The 17121-nt window shown below is 61.3% G+C and overlaps 1 protein-coding gene across 1 annotated transcript in view; it reads right to left on the bottom strand.

Annotated features, from left to right (window-relative positions):
• The window catches only part of LOC144251726 (receptor-type tyrosine-protein phosphatase N2-like), an 81750-nt gene that overhangs the window by 23993 nt on the left and 40636 nt on the right, over nucleotides 1-17121 (bottom strand). Inside the window, exons 5-6 of the mRNA XM_077794492.1 lie at nucleotides 14643-14716; nucleotides 9009-9086 (exon numbers count right to left, since the gene is read on the bottom strand). Of these exons, the coding sequence (XP_077650618.1) occupies nucleotides 9009-9086; nucleotides 14643-14716 (152 nt within the window). The remainder of the gene's footprint in view (nucleotides 1-9008; nucleotides 9087-14642; nucleotides 14717-17121) is intronic.

The raw sequence follows: 17121 nt of genomic DNA on the forward strand, positions 1-17121 counted from the left end.
TGCACTTCCTCCTTGGTCATGGGCGATGACTTGGAGTCCCTGTTCAATCTAGCGCCGACCCCTGGAATAGGCCGGCATGAAACTAGAGAGCGACAGGCTGATTCAGGATGGCAGTTTCGGGACTTCTGTGAAGTATCTGAGAACACTTGTGGTCTGCACTCTGCTGTCTGACCTCTGACTGAGCCATGTGCCAGGCCTAAGGCTGGAGGCTCGATGGGGACAGGCAGGGCTGGTGCTATGTGGGCCCAGAGGCACCTGTGGTGGCCCTCAGAACCCCTCCGCTTGCAGACTTACAGGGGGTTACTTTTCCCAGGCAGGAAGCAGGGTCCTCTCTGCCCTGATCAAGATGAAACTGCGATGTAGACTGAGTGAGCTTGGGCACAGACCCCACGTGTGAATGGCTGGTGCTGTGCTCGGAGGATTGAGATCCCCCAGACGTGCCGGCTCCTCTGCTCAGAGCCCACGTCTGTGAGTCTGGGCGGGGAAGGGGCAGAGGGTCTTCCCCCCATTCCTCACAGTGGCTGGGTTCCAGGGGCTCTCTTGGTGTGAAACCAGGGCTAAGCCCGCTGCCGATCCTAGGGAACCGCCCAGGGCCAGAGCCTGGTGATGGATGCAGAAGAACTGGAGTAGCTCAGACAGTTCGCCTGCGCATAGGAAATGTGGGCTGGTGCTGCCCAAGTGTGATGTTGGGGACCTGCTCTTTGAGCCAGCTCACTGGCAATTAGACCCTGGAGCTCCCTGCTGAGGCTGGACTGTCCTCTCCAGTTGCGCAGAAGTGGCGCCTTGTGCCTGTGTGTGGCCCCTGGAAGACCATCTGTTTGTTTTGGTATGGAGGGTGGACTCCGGGGCATGCTGCCACTGCACTGCCACCCTGGCCCTTCAATTTTATTTTGAGACAGGTCTCCTATGTTGCGCAGACTGGCCTCAAGCTTGGGACCGCCCTGCCTGGGGCCCCGAGCTGCTGGAGTGCAGGCGTGTGTCCCTGAGCCCGGCTAGAAACGGGGCGTGGCAGGTGTGATGACTGAGATGAGGCCCTACCAGAGGGGCTGGTCCTGTCCAACCTGATGTCCTTCGCACAAAGAGGGCCACACCAGGCCAAGGCAGGGCCCAGGGCGGACCACGCCAGGGCCAGCACGGACGGGGTGATGCTGCCACAAGCCAGGGGCCCCCGCGGCCCCTGAGCTGGAGGAGCAGGATCTGCCCTGGGGCTCTGTAGGAGCGCCTGGCCCACTCCCCGGTCTGGGACTTGGGCCTCCGGCACTTGAGAATGCACCTCGGTTGCTGTGAGCCGGCCCGTTCACTGTCCCAGCAGCCCGAGCCAACAGGCACACCCGGACACTGCCGCCCAGCACCTTGGCAGGCGGGGGCATCAGAGTCAGGGGGAGCAGGAGGGGCCCAGGTCCACCTGCTCAGAGTCCTCCTTGAGTACTGAGTATCTCACCAGCAAACACAGAGGAGCCTGCTAGAACGTGGCCCAGGAACCCAACCAACACTCCTCCAAAGGAGACCCTGGTGGTGGCCACCAGCGCTGCATACAAGAGGACACTGGGCAGGCGCAGACCACAGGACTCCACTGCACCGTCCGAGGCCAGGAAGCAGCACAGCCCTGAGGTGCAGAAAATAGGACAGGGCCTGGGAAAACTCAGAGGCTCCTCAGGGCTGTCGCGGTTCTGGGTACCTGTGCAGCAGCCCCAAGTCCCTCCCTGGAGACAGCTGCCTCCCACGTGCACCGTGGCCACGAGCAGATGTGTGGGTGGGCGGTGGTGGGCACAGCAGGATGTGCCTGAGCCGCAGGGGCAATCCTGCCATTCGACATGGTGGCCTGGAGGGCCGAGCCCGACCTGCCAGGCAGAGGATCGAGGACGCAGGCCCCAGCACAGAAGAGAGCTGAGCAGGACACTGGCATGGCGGCAGGGGCCGAGGCCTGGAGGAGGCTGGGCGAGGGAGGTGGCCACAGGGTGGAGGTCTCGGCTGTGTGAGGAGCAGGCTCTGGAGACCTGGTGGCAGTGGGACTCCTGCTCAGTGTTGGGTCCTGGGCATCTGTAAGCAGGTGGACTGTTCGGCACCCCACACAGCCAGGGGAGGAGAGGGCCTGTGGGTCTGTCTGCACTGGCCTCACCAGGTACACCTACATCAGACGCCAGCTGCACACCTCCATCAGACACACTGCCTAGACTGTGCGTGCTGCGCCCCTCCCACCCTGCCTTATCTCATCTGTGTCTCCACATCTTTCTTCCTCTGAATTGTTATCTCCTGAAGACCCGTTCCTACTCTGGAGCGTGCACTGGAGTGATTTATTACAGCCGACGCTTAATTGAAAGAGAGGTGACTTGAGGCCAGGCCATCAGTGGCCTGTGCACAGGGTCCTCCTGGGCTGCTTGACCGTAGAGACTGGCTCTGTTCTTTGAAGTGGGTGCGCCTGCCTGTGTGCTGGAGCTGCTGGTGGGGCAGACAGCCCTCGCCAGAGAAGGCAGAGTGTCCCCGGGCCCAACCCGGCCCACTCTCCTGCAGAGAAGCTGCTTTCACAGGTGGACGCAGGGAACTCTGAACAGCAAGGTGTCCATCCTCAAGGGTCACGCCTGAGGAGCCCATGGTAGCTGTGTGGGCAGAGCACACAGCCCCTTCCCAGCCTGCATGGTCAGCCCAGGCCTGCAGTCCAAGCCTCTGGGGCCCTGGTCCTTCCAGGACTGAATGGGGTGTCAAGCCCAGAGTTTTGTAGAGGAGGAGGGTTGAAGGGTGGGGTGGGGGAGAGAGGAGGGGGAAGGAGGGAGGAGAAGGGGGGGAGGGAAGGTGACAGGGTGGGGTGGGAGAGAGGGGGAGGAGAAGGGGGAGGGAAGAGGAAGAGGGGGGAGGAGGGAAGAGGAGGGGGAGGAGGGGGAGGAGGAGGGAGGAGGGGGAGGAGAGAGGAAGAGGAGGAGGGGGGAGAGGGAGGAGGAGGGGGGAGGGAAAGGAGGAGGAGGAGGGAGAGGATGGGAGCTCCTGCCGTGTTTCAGCTGTCAACCATAAAAATCAGCTAAGCAGGAATCTTGGGAGATGTCTTTCTAATTCCAACTCCCATGTCCACAGGAGGACTGCCATGGCCACCAAGACAGTGGTGGACACATCCCAGGTCTCAGTCACAAACCCAAGCCTCGGGTGAGGTGATGGGACCAAAGCTTTCCTTCGCTTTCCCAGGTTGGGAGATGTAGGGGGATCCAGCGGGGCCACACTGGAGACGGCCCGCCCTGGGAACTCTGGGGCGCGCGGCCAGAGCACAACTCTGCAGGTGAAGAGTCCAGTTTTCCTCCGTCTGGGTCCCCTTGATCCAGTGACGTCTCCACATCAGCCAGCCTGCTCCGGGGGACCTCCCGCGCTTCTTCCCCCAGTTCCTCAGTGTCTGCCCACGGCCAGAGGCCAGATGAGAGAGCACCTGAGCTGACCCCTGAAGACAGAGGGCCTGGGCAGGCTGGGCAGCAGGATAAGCCTGGACGTCCACGTCAGGCTGGGCTGCCATTGCAGGCTGCCGCTGAGGCTGCCAGAGGCCAGGTCTGTCCACTGAGGGGCCTCAAGTGCAGCTGCGGATAGGAGGCCGTGAACTAGCCTGGCAGCCTGGAGGCCACCCCAGTGGGGTCAATGCTGTTAATGGGGTAGGAGGGCCCTTGCCCCCACCGAGGTAAGCGGCCTTCTCTGGAGGCCCGACGTGAGGCTCTCGGTGGTTCTATTGACAGGAGCCACACGATGGTCATCTCTGGCTGATTAAGACAGCCTGGCCAGCAGGGGTGCACATGGGAGACCCATGCCACAGCTAACGGCCACAGGGCACAGAGGTGGCTGGCCCTGGCTGTGGGAACTGGTGCGCGGAGGCTGTGGCGACAGTGAGCTCTTCACACTGTGCTTTGACCCTGGGAAGAAGGAAGGTCCTCTGGGTCTCCCGGGGCACTCAGCTCAGGTGTCATGCCTCAGCTGGGGCGGAGGCTGCGCAGGAGGACCTGGGCTCAGCAGGCTCTAGCTCTGGGAGGGAGAGAAGCCAGGTCCACGCGAGCACCTCACAGGATGTCTTCAGAGGGCAGACACTAGAGATGGACGGGGGACTTTCTTCCTGGTGAACCGCTGCTGGTGGCAGTCAGAGCGGACCCTGACTGGGCACTGCTGAGTGCACTGGCCGGGAGAGGGCCTCATCCCTCGTCGGCCTGAACCAGCCTGCTGGCGGATGGGCTGGGCAGTGCTGGGGGCTCCAGCTGCCCTGGGCTCAGCCACCTGCACAGCACTAGGCAGGACGATGCTGGCGTCTGGGCGTGACTGCCCTTTCCTGCCCAGGTGCCTGGGATGATGTCCTCCAGCATCCCGGGTCCTCACCTGCCCTGACTCTATGCTCCACATCTGCAGACACTGGCCATGCATCCAGGTGGCAGGCCACGCTGCCTCCACCCTGCTCAGACCACTGTGCACCCCTGGGACACACCAGGGTGATGAAGCCACCCAGCACTCCACTGCCAGCTCACCTGCGTGTGCAAGGAGGAACAGCCCATAGCCGGGCCTTCAGTCACGTGGCTGCTCTGGCAGGCAAGGGTGGAATGACAGAGCCTGGAGGCCACTGGCCCTTGCCTGCCCAGTGGTCCTGGGGACACCTGCAGAGGCCTTTCCACAGGCGCTGCCCGGCTGGGAGGAGGCTCGGCACCTGGGTTGTCAGGTGGAGCTCAGGCAGCTGGCCGGGAGCAGGGTCTGCAGCCCATGCCGTGGCACTGTGCGCTCTCCTCCTGTCCCTCTGGAGTCACGTCCCGTCCAGTCGCTGGCCTGTCCACTGCTAGGAGCCATGTGGCAGAACCCGTGTCACAGCTGCCCTGGCTGCTGCAGCTCCTGGAGCCTGCTTCCCAGGGAGTTGGCCGCGACCCCTGCTTTGTCCTGTGGCGAGAGGCTCAGCAGGCACCGTCACGGCTCCTCAGCCACAGCTCAGAGGCCGCTTCTAGAAAGTCCCCACCTTTCCACATCCAAGTGCCGTCCTGGGAAGCACCGCTCCCACCTGATGCCCACACCTGCTGCCTACCTCTGAATGTGTCCTCCCCATGTGGGCACTGGGATGGCTGGTGACCTTCCCTATGGGGCCAGGTGGGACTAGAGCAGAGCCAGGTAAGCATGGACACACCAGGGTGATGGGGGGACACACCAGGGTGATGCTCCTGCCCGGACCTGAGGTTGGCAAGAGCGAGCTCCCTGCAGAAAGGGCGTCTTTAGAGGCAGGTCACAGGACCCACGTGCATCCCAAGCACAGGGATTGGATCAGCCGCCTTCTCCTTCTCCCTCCCCTCACTCCACAGCTGGGGGACACCCATGGAGTGCAGGTGCGGCCCTGGGTGTCAACCCACCTGGGAGGTGCTTGAGAAATCGTGAATGAAACACACCTCACCAGGCAGGCAGATGTGCCTGACCCGGAAGGAGCTGGAGTGCGGCCCGCCATCCTGTAGAGAGGGCCAGGTCTCACTGGGCCGTCTGGAGACGCAGAGGATTCCACGTCATGTGGCCCAGGCTGTCCCATGTCCTTACTCCAAAAGCCATGTGTGTTTTCTTTAAAATACAATGATTTCTAGGCAGTTTACTCCTTTCTGGGGAAGCCTGGCTTAGTGGCTCTGTGAGGAGGCGTGGGGTTCGGGGGAATGGCTTAGAAGGGATGATTGGGAGATTTCTCTCCCTCCTTACCAGAGCTGGCCCTCGGCACCTGTGGGTTCTGCATCTGAAAATTCCACCAGCCACGGACGGAAACTATTTGAAAAAAACCTGTGATTGTGCTGAATGGGTACTGAGCCTTCCTGTCACCGTGTCCCAACAACCTCGTGTGACATCTGTCTACGCAGCCTGCATACTGTTCTGGTGTCGTAAGGAGCCCAGAGGTGATCCGGAGCATCTGGGAGGACCCGGGGGTCATGTGAGCACACTGTCATTTACCCCAAGGACTTGAGCCTCCACGGGTCTTGGTACCAGGGAGTGAGATGGAGCCAAGTCCTGCCCGATCCCAGTGGGAAATTGCACATCTGTTCTTGGCAATTTTAAAAAGATGAATCAAACTTTTGAAAATAAAATTCTTGACATGCATACAGTGTCTGAGGGGGAGATTCTATAGCTAGATAACTGATGTTTTTTGGAGAAAAGAACTGGACTGCAGAGTCCGTGGGGGCCCCTCTGTCGTCTTCTAGAACCTTCTGGGTTTTGCTTCGAGGCAGCTGCACCCGGCAGGGGGCTGGGATCAGGTTGCTCAGGGGGCTGAGAAGGGCCCGGCTGATGCCTGAAGCCCTGCAGGGCGGTGAAGGTGGACATCGGCCGTGCTGAGCGTGAGCATGGCATAGCCGGGAGGCCGTCCTTCCAACTCTCCTGTCCTGGTTGCTGGTGTTGTCCTGCTGAGGGACTTGGGCACCTAGGCTCTGCCTGTGCCTCCTCCACACCCCGAGACTGTCCCAGGTCCTGTGGTGTCCTGTCATGTGGCCAGGTGGTTCCTTGGGATGCTCAGTACAGGTTTCCTCTCTTCCTGCTGCTGCCTTGGGGAGAAGGGGTCCAGCCAGGACCTGGGGATGGATCTCATTTGGGAACAGCGTCTTTGTAGACAAGGCCACAGTGGTCAGGATGGACTCCAGTCCAATGATGGGCATCTGCCCACAAAGGGAGACCTGGAAACACAGACGCAGTGGGAGAGACCACGCGATGTCAGAGGTGGAGAGGGGTCCCCAGCAGGCCTTGAGGCTCATGGAGGCCAGGTAGCTGCTCCCTGAGACCAGCAGAGGTGCCCACCTGCAGCCCTGGGCTGGGGCCTCTGGACTCCCGATTCCTGCTCCTGGTCGGGGCTTTCTCCTGCAGCCTCGGGGCACAGAGGCAGCTCTCCCAGACCAGGGCCTTCCTCAGCCCCAGCTACACTGGCCTCCTAGGGAAGTGCTCGCCACTGACAGAAGCACCTGCTGCCCCAGGAGGCACTGGGGGGGACAGGAACCAGGAGCCACCGGGAGTGGCTCCAGGTCCATTAACAGCCACAGACCCACAGAGTGAGAGGCGTCGGCTCCGCAGCCCGTGGTCCACCACCCCCAGCTTCATGTTCCAGTCATGCTCAATCCTAAGGCACCGACAGGCTGGTGGGTCGGGAAGATTTCTGGTGTCTGAGAGAGGTCCAGGCAGGTGCCGTTCCTGAGTGCAGCTGCAGAGCTGGCTGCAGCTGGACAGTCAGGCGTCACGGTGCTCAGGATGCGACGCTGGGACTGCGAGGCAATCGTTCAAAGAGGAAGAGCTGTGTCTGACAGGCGCCCACGTTTCCAGAGACGGGATTCAGAGACCCAATCGTCAGCCGTGGCCGGGTAGGAAACTAGTGCCCTGTGGGGTTTGCGGCAGAGTAGTATCCCTAGGACAGGGACTGGAGGAGAGGGCAGGGTCCTATGCAGAGTGTGGATGAGGTGGTGAAGCTGGCTACTTTGGAGTGGAACCTCACAGAGGCTCTGAGGCCCTGAGGCCCTGGAACCTCAAGGCTCTGCAGAGCCCCCCAGGGCTGGTCTCCGGGCCCCTGGAGGGGTGGGGCTAGAACCTGGGGAGCACGTCAGCCGGTGTCCCCGTCCTCTGCAGACAGCAGGGCTGGCGGCTGAGCGGAGCCTCAACTACCCTGCACTTGCCTCTGTCCCACTCGCCTCTCTGGGCTCCATTTTCAAGCTATTTCCTGTCCCCTGAACACCAGGCTTTGAGTGAGATGTCATAACTCGAGTCCAGCGCTGGAAGCCTTGGCTCCTGCCACTGGTTGGGCAGGTGCCGAATTCCTCAGGGACCCACTTGCTCTGCCTGCTCAGGGGAGGAGAACGGCACTCACGAGCCCAGGAGGCCAAGGGCGCCAAGCACCTCGGCACAGCCTGGACCCTTCCTTGGGTTCCAGAAAGGCAGGGAGGAAGGCCCCCTCTTGAGTGCAATTGGGAGGCTGGATGGGGCGCTGGGGCAGGGGACAGAGAGTCTGGAGCCGGGGGACGTCCTGACCTTTCCCGAGTCTTCTTCTCTCCTCCACCACTGAGCAGCTCCATCTCCAGCTGCTGCCTCCTGGGGCTGCCCCGGCGGCCGGGCCCACCCACCTCCCGGGTCTCCTGCGCCCAGCTGTGGTTTCGCCTCTGTGTGGCGTGCCTGGCTGTGGCAGGAGCTGCGACCACTGTGGCCCTCAGTGCCACTTCCCAAGCCCGTTCCCCTCAAGCTCTGCAGGGGCTGACGCTGGGGGGGCACAGCTGGGGAAGGGGGGCCCACCACAGCACCCCCATTTCTCACATGGGCAACGGTGTCAGTTCTCCAGGACTAGTCTGGTCCTGGTGACCCAGGGTGACGCTGACGAAGACTCTTGCCTTGAAGACCCGGTGTCGGGCCCTCAAAGAAGACCGAGCTCTGCCTCGACCTTCCTAAGAATGGAGCCACAGCCGGGCCGGGAACCCACGCTCCTCCCACACACGTTCAAATGTGCGCTGGTTCCGGGGGGAGGGCAGGGGTGAGGAGGTCAGGTGGTGGAAGGGGTGGACATCATCACCCGAGGAACAGGTGCCACTGTCCAACGGGGGCTCTGCCTCGTGCACAACCAGAGAAGTGAAAGGCTGTGCTGCACTTGTGCACAGTGAAATGAGATGCTGTCTGCTGTTGGTGCAACCAACCAGGAAAAACAAAACGTCAACACCAGAAACAAATACGTCAAAATAAACCACATAACGGCGTAATTGTAATTGAACTAAGTATGATGATAATTAAAATGTGTTCATTTCATTTCTTTATATTTTGTAAAATGACATTACAAAGTGGCTAAAAACTACAGATCTCTAGGGCACCGATTCTCTCAAAGTGAATTTTGATACTAAATTTGAGAAGAGATTAATGACAAAAATATCAAAGAACTCATAGATTCTGAAATCAAGTCACGTTTAGTGAACATCCTTTAGGAAGTTTGAATGGGCTTATCTGAATTCAAGGCATTATTCACAACCAATTTATTTAGATCTCGTTTTTAAAAGACATTTTAGGTTAAAAAAAAAGAGAGTCACCTGCCAGAAGTCGGCCACAGTGGCGGGCAGGGGTCCTTGGGTGGCGATGTATGCAGGATTCCTCGGGTCATGATCCATCTGTGGGGACAAGGCACACAAGACGGTCAGCCACAGGTCAGAAGCGTCCAGAGGCCGAGCCTCGCTGGGGGCGTCTGTGCCCCGTGTGTGACCCCCACCACTGTTCATGGATCCCAGTGGGCACCTGAGTTCCAGCAGACTCAGAAACCACAGCCAAGAGGCCTTCTTACACCTGGCTGAGGTTACAAGAGCAGGTCACAGAAACGGGGGCCCGGTGCCCAAGGAGACCAGGGCAAGCCCTTCATCCCAGCGACACAGCACGTCCTCACGGGTGCGTGGGGAGGATCTTCCTGTACCCCTGGGGCTGTGAGCCACCTGTGAGGACCCAGGTGGTGGGCTGCAGAGGGATCAGGCCTTAGCCCTGAGCAGCACACTCCATGTCCAGCCCCCAGGGATGGACTCGCGGGGGCCACAGCTGCAGTGGCTTCTCTCAGGAGTTAGTGCGTCCCCTGGGGCTTGTATCTGCTCATCCTGAAAAGGGGCTTAGCCGGGCTGGTCAGCTTGGCCGGGGCCAACCTCAGAGGGCCAATTGTGTCCTCTTTCCAGCCAGGCGAGGGCTGAGAAGGGAGAACGTGGCCAAGGTCTTCCTGGCTAGCTGATGGGTCCACACCCTGGTGCTAGCCCCAGTGGGGAATCTGGCTTAAACTACCTTCATTATGACATTTCACTCAAAGACTGGTGTGCAGGGGACAGGAGATAGCTTGAGGATGGAGCCCTGAGAGGCGAGTGGGGACAGAGGCAAGTGCAGGTGGTCAGAGGCTCCGCTCAGCCGCCAGCCCTGCCGCCTACAGAGGACATGACGGTCATGCTCCCCAGGTTCCAGCCACCCCTCCAGGGGCCTGGAGACCAGCTGAGGGGGGGCTCTGGACACTGTGTGGGGTCCAGCCTCAGGGCGAGACAGCTGCCTGCAGACCCCCATGCTGGCCGAGCTCCTGCTCTCTAGGCTTGGGGCTGATGAAAGATCTGAGATGCTCTGTATTTCAAGATAACAGCCAAGAACACATTTCTCAGCAGATGTGAAAAACGAGGACGTCTTAACCACATGTGCTCCTGGGCCACACGCAAGGTCGGTGGTGGACCCAGCCGCCACCTTACACACGGCTCCGCGGGAGACCAGCAGGCCTGGGCAGGGAAGTTGTGTCCACACGGGGCGAGCCCAGGGAGCCGCTGCCATCCTCCCCCCTGGACAGAACCAGGCGCAGGAGGCTGGAGCGAGGAGCTTCCTGCATCTAGTTGAATGGTTTCTAGTTAAGTGGACGTTGTTTGAAATTCACCACGACATACACCACGCAGGTAAATTATGGTACTTTCACTGAAAGCCCAATTAAAACGTTCCCGTGACAGATGTTTAGTTTTGATTTTTAAAATGTGCATTTGCTGCGGTGACTATTTACGGAGACCCCGTCTCCCCGCTGTGCACAGGTTCGTGTAAGAAGGAAGACCCACCTGCCTCTCGGGCCGGCCCTGCCCGGAGCGCCTCAGCAGCAGCGCATGTCGATCATGAGCGTTCAAACCAGCAATGCTGCTGCTTCCAAAATGCGAGGGCCCTGGCCACGATGACACCCTGCCAGGGTCCCAGAGGGCAGATAGGCCAGCCTGGTGATGGGTCTTAACTTGCTGAGTTTTAAAATTCCTTAAACCATCCGCTGCTGAGGTGGCCCTGGACAGAGGCTGGGGAATCCAGGGACATGGGCAAGTGGGATGGGGCCTGGCCGCAAGTCAGGCCTCACAGCTCGGGCCTCGGGCTGCTCCGGGAGGTGCCAGGGCACAGGGTCACACTGGTGAGGTGCACTCGCCAATGCGGACTGGAAGGTGGCAGGGCGCCTCGGTGAGCGCTGACCCTCAGTGAGGCCGGGGCCGTGCTGTCCTCCTGCCTCTCTGCTGGCCTGGGGCCACCTCTGCTCTGTGCACCTGGCCCTCCCTCCTTCCTTCTCACATTCTCTGTCTCTCGGTAATCTATCTTGGAGTCTCATTCCGCGTGCCACTGTGTGACCCTGGGAAGTCTGTTCAAGCCTCTGGACCTCAGTCTCTGTGTCACCAGGTGGGTGATGGGGACAGAATGACCTCCAGGTGCCCTTTAGCCAGGTCCCAGGTAGACATGTGTGTGTCTGCATGGCAAGCCAGAGACGTGCCTGCATGTCCCGTGAGCCCCTTTGGGTGGGAGGACCTGTCCCCATGATTGCAGTGGTGCTGAGAGTCTGGGCCACTGGAAGCACGTCCTGGCCATAGTTTCTGCAGTGACGAGCTGGCCCAGAGAGGCTGGTGTCCATTAACCCACAATTAAGTGGTAGCTGGAGGGTGGCAGGACCCAGGCACAAATGACAGTGTGATTTCGCTGGTACTGTTTTTCCCCCAGAAGGAGGAACGCCATCTGTTGGGCCCGTGGTCCCTGGTAGACTGTTTCTTGGGAAGATGTCACGTGAAATGGGACACAGAAGGTGTCCCCTAAAGGATGCTCGCCAACAACCCGGTGGTGTGCGGGGCTGGGGCACACCCGCGTGAGGTGAGCGTCAGGTGGCTTCACCTTGAAGAAGCCCAGGCTGCTTGAAACCCAGAAGTCCCTCCCCAGTAACTTTCAGCCTCCAAGAAAAACTGCCTTTAGGAGGAGACCCAGGTTCTGAGCCCAAGAGCTCACCAGAAGCGAGAGCGGGCCGGCCAGGGGCTTGCACAGCAGCCCCAGACCCACCTGGCCTCCTGGGGTCTCTCAGGGTGAGCGTGCCGGCACCTGGGCCTCCCTGCGTTCCTAGGTTACGGCGGAGCTCAGACCTCCTGTGCTCTCTCTGCGATTTCCTTCCTCTGTGGTGCAGGGGATTGAGCCAGGGTGCTCTGCCATCGAGCCACACCCCGGCCTGGCCCAGCCTGAATTGCAGGTGTCCAGACGACAGGCTCTGGGGAGGGAGCCGACCTTGAGGGTCTTCACACAAGCCTCAGGCGTCAAATTGTTAAAGTGAGTACGAGGGTGAGCCACCACTGCCCACAGGTGCTGCTGGCTGTGGGACTTCTGAGCCATGCTTGGCCACCTCCTCAGGACACTCAGGACACCTGCCCTGCCGTTGTCCATCCTGTGCAGCCGCTCTGTCCCCAGGGGCCTCCCTATCACACACCAGGCCTGTTCCTCCTTTCCCAAACAGTGAACCCAGGATGAGGCTGAGCAGTCCCTGTGGCTGGCACCACGGCTCGTCCTGGGTCACTCACCCACATGCTCTGCCTGTGCCATGTCCACAGGTGACACCCTCAGTCTGGCCAAGTTCTTAAATGGAGCCCGCAGGTCTCCCTGACTGCCTAGGGGACACGGCTCTGTGGACTTCCAGGACCCCTCTAAACGCAGACTGGCGTGGCTCAGCGTGTGAGGACCAAGTGCTAACGTGGCAGGTGTGACGATCATGGTCCGACCCGGCAGGTCGTCCAGCTGCTTTTCACCAGAGGCTGCCGGGAAGGCCATCCTGGGCCGTGGGTATTCAGAGAGAAGGGGCGGCTGGGATTTCCTAGTCCCTCTCACAACCAAATTTTGAAAAAAGACTCGCACTATAAAGCAAAGGGAAAACCAAGAGGTGCCCAGATCCAGTCTCTCCCCTGGTGTCCCTTCTGACCCTAGCCCCTGGCCAGCAGCTGGGAAGGTCACCCTGAATCTGCACTGCCCAGGCAAAGGAACGGCAGGATGCACCCCCACCCCTCAGCACGTGAGCAGGAAACCATCCAGGTCCTGTCCTGCTGTGGCCACTGCACCCAGCAGTGCCCACGTGGAGACGACCTCCAGCCGGGCACCCTGACCTGCGGAGAGCCCCACAGCACGGCAGGGACCCGCACCTCTTGGACTTGGGAAGGGCTTTGCCTGGCCTTTCTGTTTGGTCATTCCAGGAGAGGGACCACAACAGGCAGGGCCCGGTTCCTCCCTCTCGTCAGCCACCAACAGTGCTGCCCATCACCCTGTGCAGGACCCAGCACTCACAGGCCTGCCTCACGGGGCACGGGGTTCTCCTCGGGGACAAGAGTGCCAGCCAGTGGGCTTTGACTAGAGACTCAGAATCAGTCTTGCTGGGAAGACCCAGGGGACGCCCCAGACAGGAGCTCTGAAATAGACAGACCCGCTCTCTGCGTCCAGAGGCCCCCTGTGCAGGAGACAGTCCCCGCCACACGTCACACCCGTGCGAGGCCTGGGCCTCACAGCCCCCTCTCTGCACAGACAAGTGCCTGGACCAGCCGCTCCTCCAAGTCACTTTTTTTAAATATAATTTTTTATTTTACTTGTAGGTGTGCGCAATATCTTTATTTACTTGGTGCTGAGGATCGAATCCAGTGCCTCACGTGTGCAAGGCAAGTGCTCTGCCACTGAGCCACACCCTAGCCCCCTCCAAGTCACTTTTCAAAGCTGAGTTTGTGCACTGTGTGGGTGTGAGGGGGCAGGAGGCGGGACCGGAAGCTGCACAGCAGGGGCTGAACTGCCCCACAGAGGTGCTACAGGGGACAGCCCGTGCAGAACGATGCCCGGCAAGGGACGCCACCACGTGTCATCTCCTGCCGAAGGGCCACAGGATCTAGGACTCGGTGCGTTTGTGGCCCTAGGGCTGGCCGGCACGCTGGGTCCTGGGTATCCTGACCCCGTCAGACACACTGTGTTCTGTAGGCCCTGTGTTTGGTGGCTGCAAACCTGGGATTTCAGAAATTACTGATGTGTCCCTCAGACCAACACCAAGGAAAGCTGTGGGAAGGGGTCAGTGCATCTGCTGTCCACATCCACACGGAATCCCGGCCCCTCTCTGCACCCCACCCAGCCCCTGGCTCCACAGGCCTGGTCCCTCCGTCCCCACCTGCCCTCCCCACCTTGGCTCTGCAGGCAGCTGAGGCCCAGGGAAGCCCGCCCCAGCCTCCCCTGCTCACCTCCAGCTGGCCTCCACTTCCCTGTGCCAGCTGCCTGCTCTCTGCAGAGTCTGAGCCAGGGATAGCACTGGGGTGGGCGGTGCCCAGAGCCAAAGAGGCTCCAGGAGGAGAGCCCCTCTGAAGTCAGGGAGGCCTGGGGCACGTTCAGCACTGCCTCCTGCCATCCTCCCCAGGCCCAAGCCTCCACTCCCCTCTCCTCCAACAGCTGCTGGGAGGCACAGCCGCAGGCATCTGCTTTGTATTCAAAGACCCCAGACACCGACCACCCCAGGCAACAAGCCTGCTGTTGCAGGGCCTCGGGGCCGCCATGTTAATGTTAAAGGGAGGCAGGTTGGTACCTGGGTTTCCGTCTCCCAGGAGTCAAGGAAACGGCACCTGGGAGAGGTGACTGCCAGGGGCAGGAGCCACTGCAGTGTGGGTTCCACTGTAGCACCCTCCCAACTACTGGCCTGTCACCTGCCCGAGCATCAGGTCCCCTGAGGCCCAGTGCAGCACCCTCCCAACTACGGCCTGTCGCCCGCCGAGCACCAGGTCCACTCAGACTTGAGGCAGCTGGTGCGCCTGGCCCAAGCCAGTCCCTGGTCACCACCCAGGGCAGGCACTGCGAACCCTCTTGAAGCTGAACTTTCTCGCCCACAGAGGAGAGCCGCGGACCAGTGCTCTGGGCCGTGTACTTACAATGGGGCTGGCGTTGATGTAGTCCGAGTTGCTGTGACTGTTTTCCGGTTTCAGCAGGATCCTGGAGTGGTCATCTGCAAGAAACCCACGAGAGGTGGTGAGGAGCTGGCCCAGTGCTTCGTCCAGGGGCGTGGGGACCTGTCTAGGCTCACACCAGGGTCCAGCCCAGGGTCAGTGCAAGCCTTGAGCACTCCTCAGCCGAGTCTTTCCATCCTATCCTCCAGAACGACCCGTGGCCCACCCTCGGAGGGCAGAACAGAGCCGCTCCCTGCCCCTCGGATGCAGGGACGCCCCTCCTGCCTTCACGGCCCTGCAGTAAAGAGCAGACACACGCCCACACATGGAGGACGAGGCACCCGTGGATATCAATCAATAGGCCACCATCCAAAATAGAGTCTCCTAGTTGACAAGTGGCTAAATCCCTGAGAGGACTGGAATTTAGTTTCCAGGGGCGAGTAAGAGCCACAGGAAATGCAGATAGGGAGGAAATAGAGACGCCCAGGGAGCCTCCGGTGGGCATGAGCTCTGCACAGGCAGAGGCCTTGCCTGATGAGGGCCAGAGCCGGCAACCGTTCCTGGGGCTGACCAGGACAGCACATCCCCGTGTGAGTGCATCCCTGCCTAAATCTGGCTCTGGACGAACCCCTCTACCTGACTCCAGGAGCTTCGAGGCGTGGCCCCAGGGAAGGTGCAGGGAGCAGTGGGAGGTGGGTACGCTGGCCTGGCAAGGGCATGGGGTGGAGCTTCAAAAACCCCTCGTCCTCCATGAGGGGCAGCTGGGGGCACGGCCAGCGGCTCCACTCTTGCTCCCGGGTGAGTCCCCCGGGGACACGCAGCATCCTTGATCACCGGGTCCCCCATGGCTGAGAGCTTCCTCAGACTCAGGCTTGTTCCCCCAGACTCGCAGGGGGCCTCTTCCTGCAGGAGGGGAGGCCGCCCGCCAAGGGCCGCGCAGGCGGCACAGGCTTGGGGACTTCACTGTCACTGTCACTGGGGCAGGAGGCTCATCCTCCAGCCGTAGCTCTGCCTGTGCCCAAGCACACAGGCTGCAGGAGGATGGCGGGGTGGGTGGCCGGGCACCTGGCTCTCTGCCTGGCTGCGGATGCTGGGTGAGCTCCTGGCAGCGTCCTTGAGGCCGAGTGGGTGCAGCTCAGCTCTGCACCATGGGAGGCTCACAGAGAGGTCCTGGCTGGCGTGGAGGGAAGATGGGCAGCGGGGCCAACTGAGTGACTTGAAGGCGTGAGAAATGTGTAAGGTGAGCAGATGGCAAAACCCGGGGGCCGAGGGAGGAAGGGGCACAGCGTCGGGTCAGGGTCTTCCTGACCTGGAACGAGGCTCGTCCAGCAGAGAGCACTCAGTCTGCGACAGGCACCAGGCGTGGGGTAGGGGTGGGTCTGGGGTCCTGGAGCCCCGCAGTTCCTACAGGAGAGACCCCAATTCCAGCGAAGGCAACCCAGCATGATCACCATGGAGACGTGCCCACTGAGACTCACACTCGAACCTCTGGGTGAGAGCGCCAGTCCCGGAGGGAGCAGCCACGCAGAGCTGCCCCTCGCCCTGGCACAGGGGAACCTGAGTGGGACGCACGCTCCGAGCTGCACACAGGCGGGGGACCGGAGGGCTGCAGCAACAAGGAGCTGGAGGCCAGGGTGGGCCTGGGGTGATGGCACCGAGGGAGCCCCAAGGAAGTCACAGAGAAGGAGATGACAGGCAGACGCCGAGCGGGGGGCGGCACTGTGCTGGGAGCAGGCAGACTCCGGGTGTCGGGAGGCCTGAGTCATAGAGCTGGTTGCAGGGCCTGCTCGTCCGAGGACAAGTGCAGAGCCACAAAGCAGGATGGAGGGGGGACAGGAGCGTCCCCTGTGAGGTCCTCTGAAGGAGGAGCCAGCAGACACCCAAGCTGCTCGGGGGACCACCTGAGCAGGCCTCCCCTGCCTGGCTCCGCCTCCCCTGCCTGGCTCCGCCTCCCCTGCCTGGCTCCGCCTCCCCTGCCTGGCTCCGCCTCTCCTGCCTGGCTAAGGGTCCAGGGCACGGCCCTGATGCCAGGACCCCAGGAAGGCAGCACAGGTCCGGTCCAGTCACTACGGGAGGCCTTCCCTCCTCAGCCTCACTCTGGTTGGGACCTGGTAAGGTAGAGTCCCTGGTCCTCCAATGGCCACTGGGGATGGCGCGCACCTGGGGAGGACTTCATGTGTCGAGGCTGCTCCTGCTCAAGACCCGACCCCAGCGTGCTCACCTCTGCACACTGGCCTCTGAGCCCCGGCCCCTCTGCCCCCGTTGGAGGGTTCAAGAGCCAATCTAGCCCCAAACCTCCCTGGGCAGCACACCCCAGGGCCCCCGCGTATCCGTGAGGCCACCCTCCCCCACACAGTGACTCCTGGTGGAGAGCAGGTGCTCAGGGACCTCCACTGCAGCCACTGCGAGGCTGAAGGCTGTGATGGACACAACCGTAGTGCCCAGGATGCCCAGGTGCTGTCCC

This window comes from Urocitellus parryii, unplaced genomic scaffold (genome assembly GCF_045843805.1).
Source record: "Urocitellus parryii isolate mUroPar1 unplaced genomic scaffold, mUroPar1.hap1 Scaffold_171, whole genome shotgun sequence".
In the NCBI taxonomy this organism is placed as follows: Eukaryota; Metazoa; Chordata; class Mammalia; order Rodentia; family Sciuridae; genus Urocitellus; species Urocitellus parryii.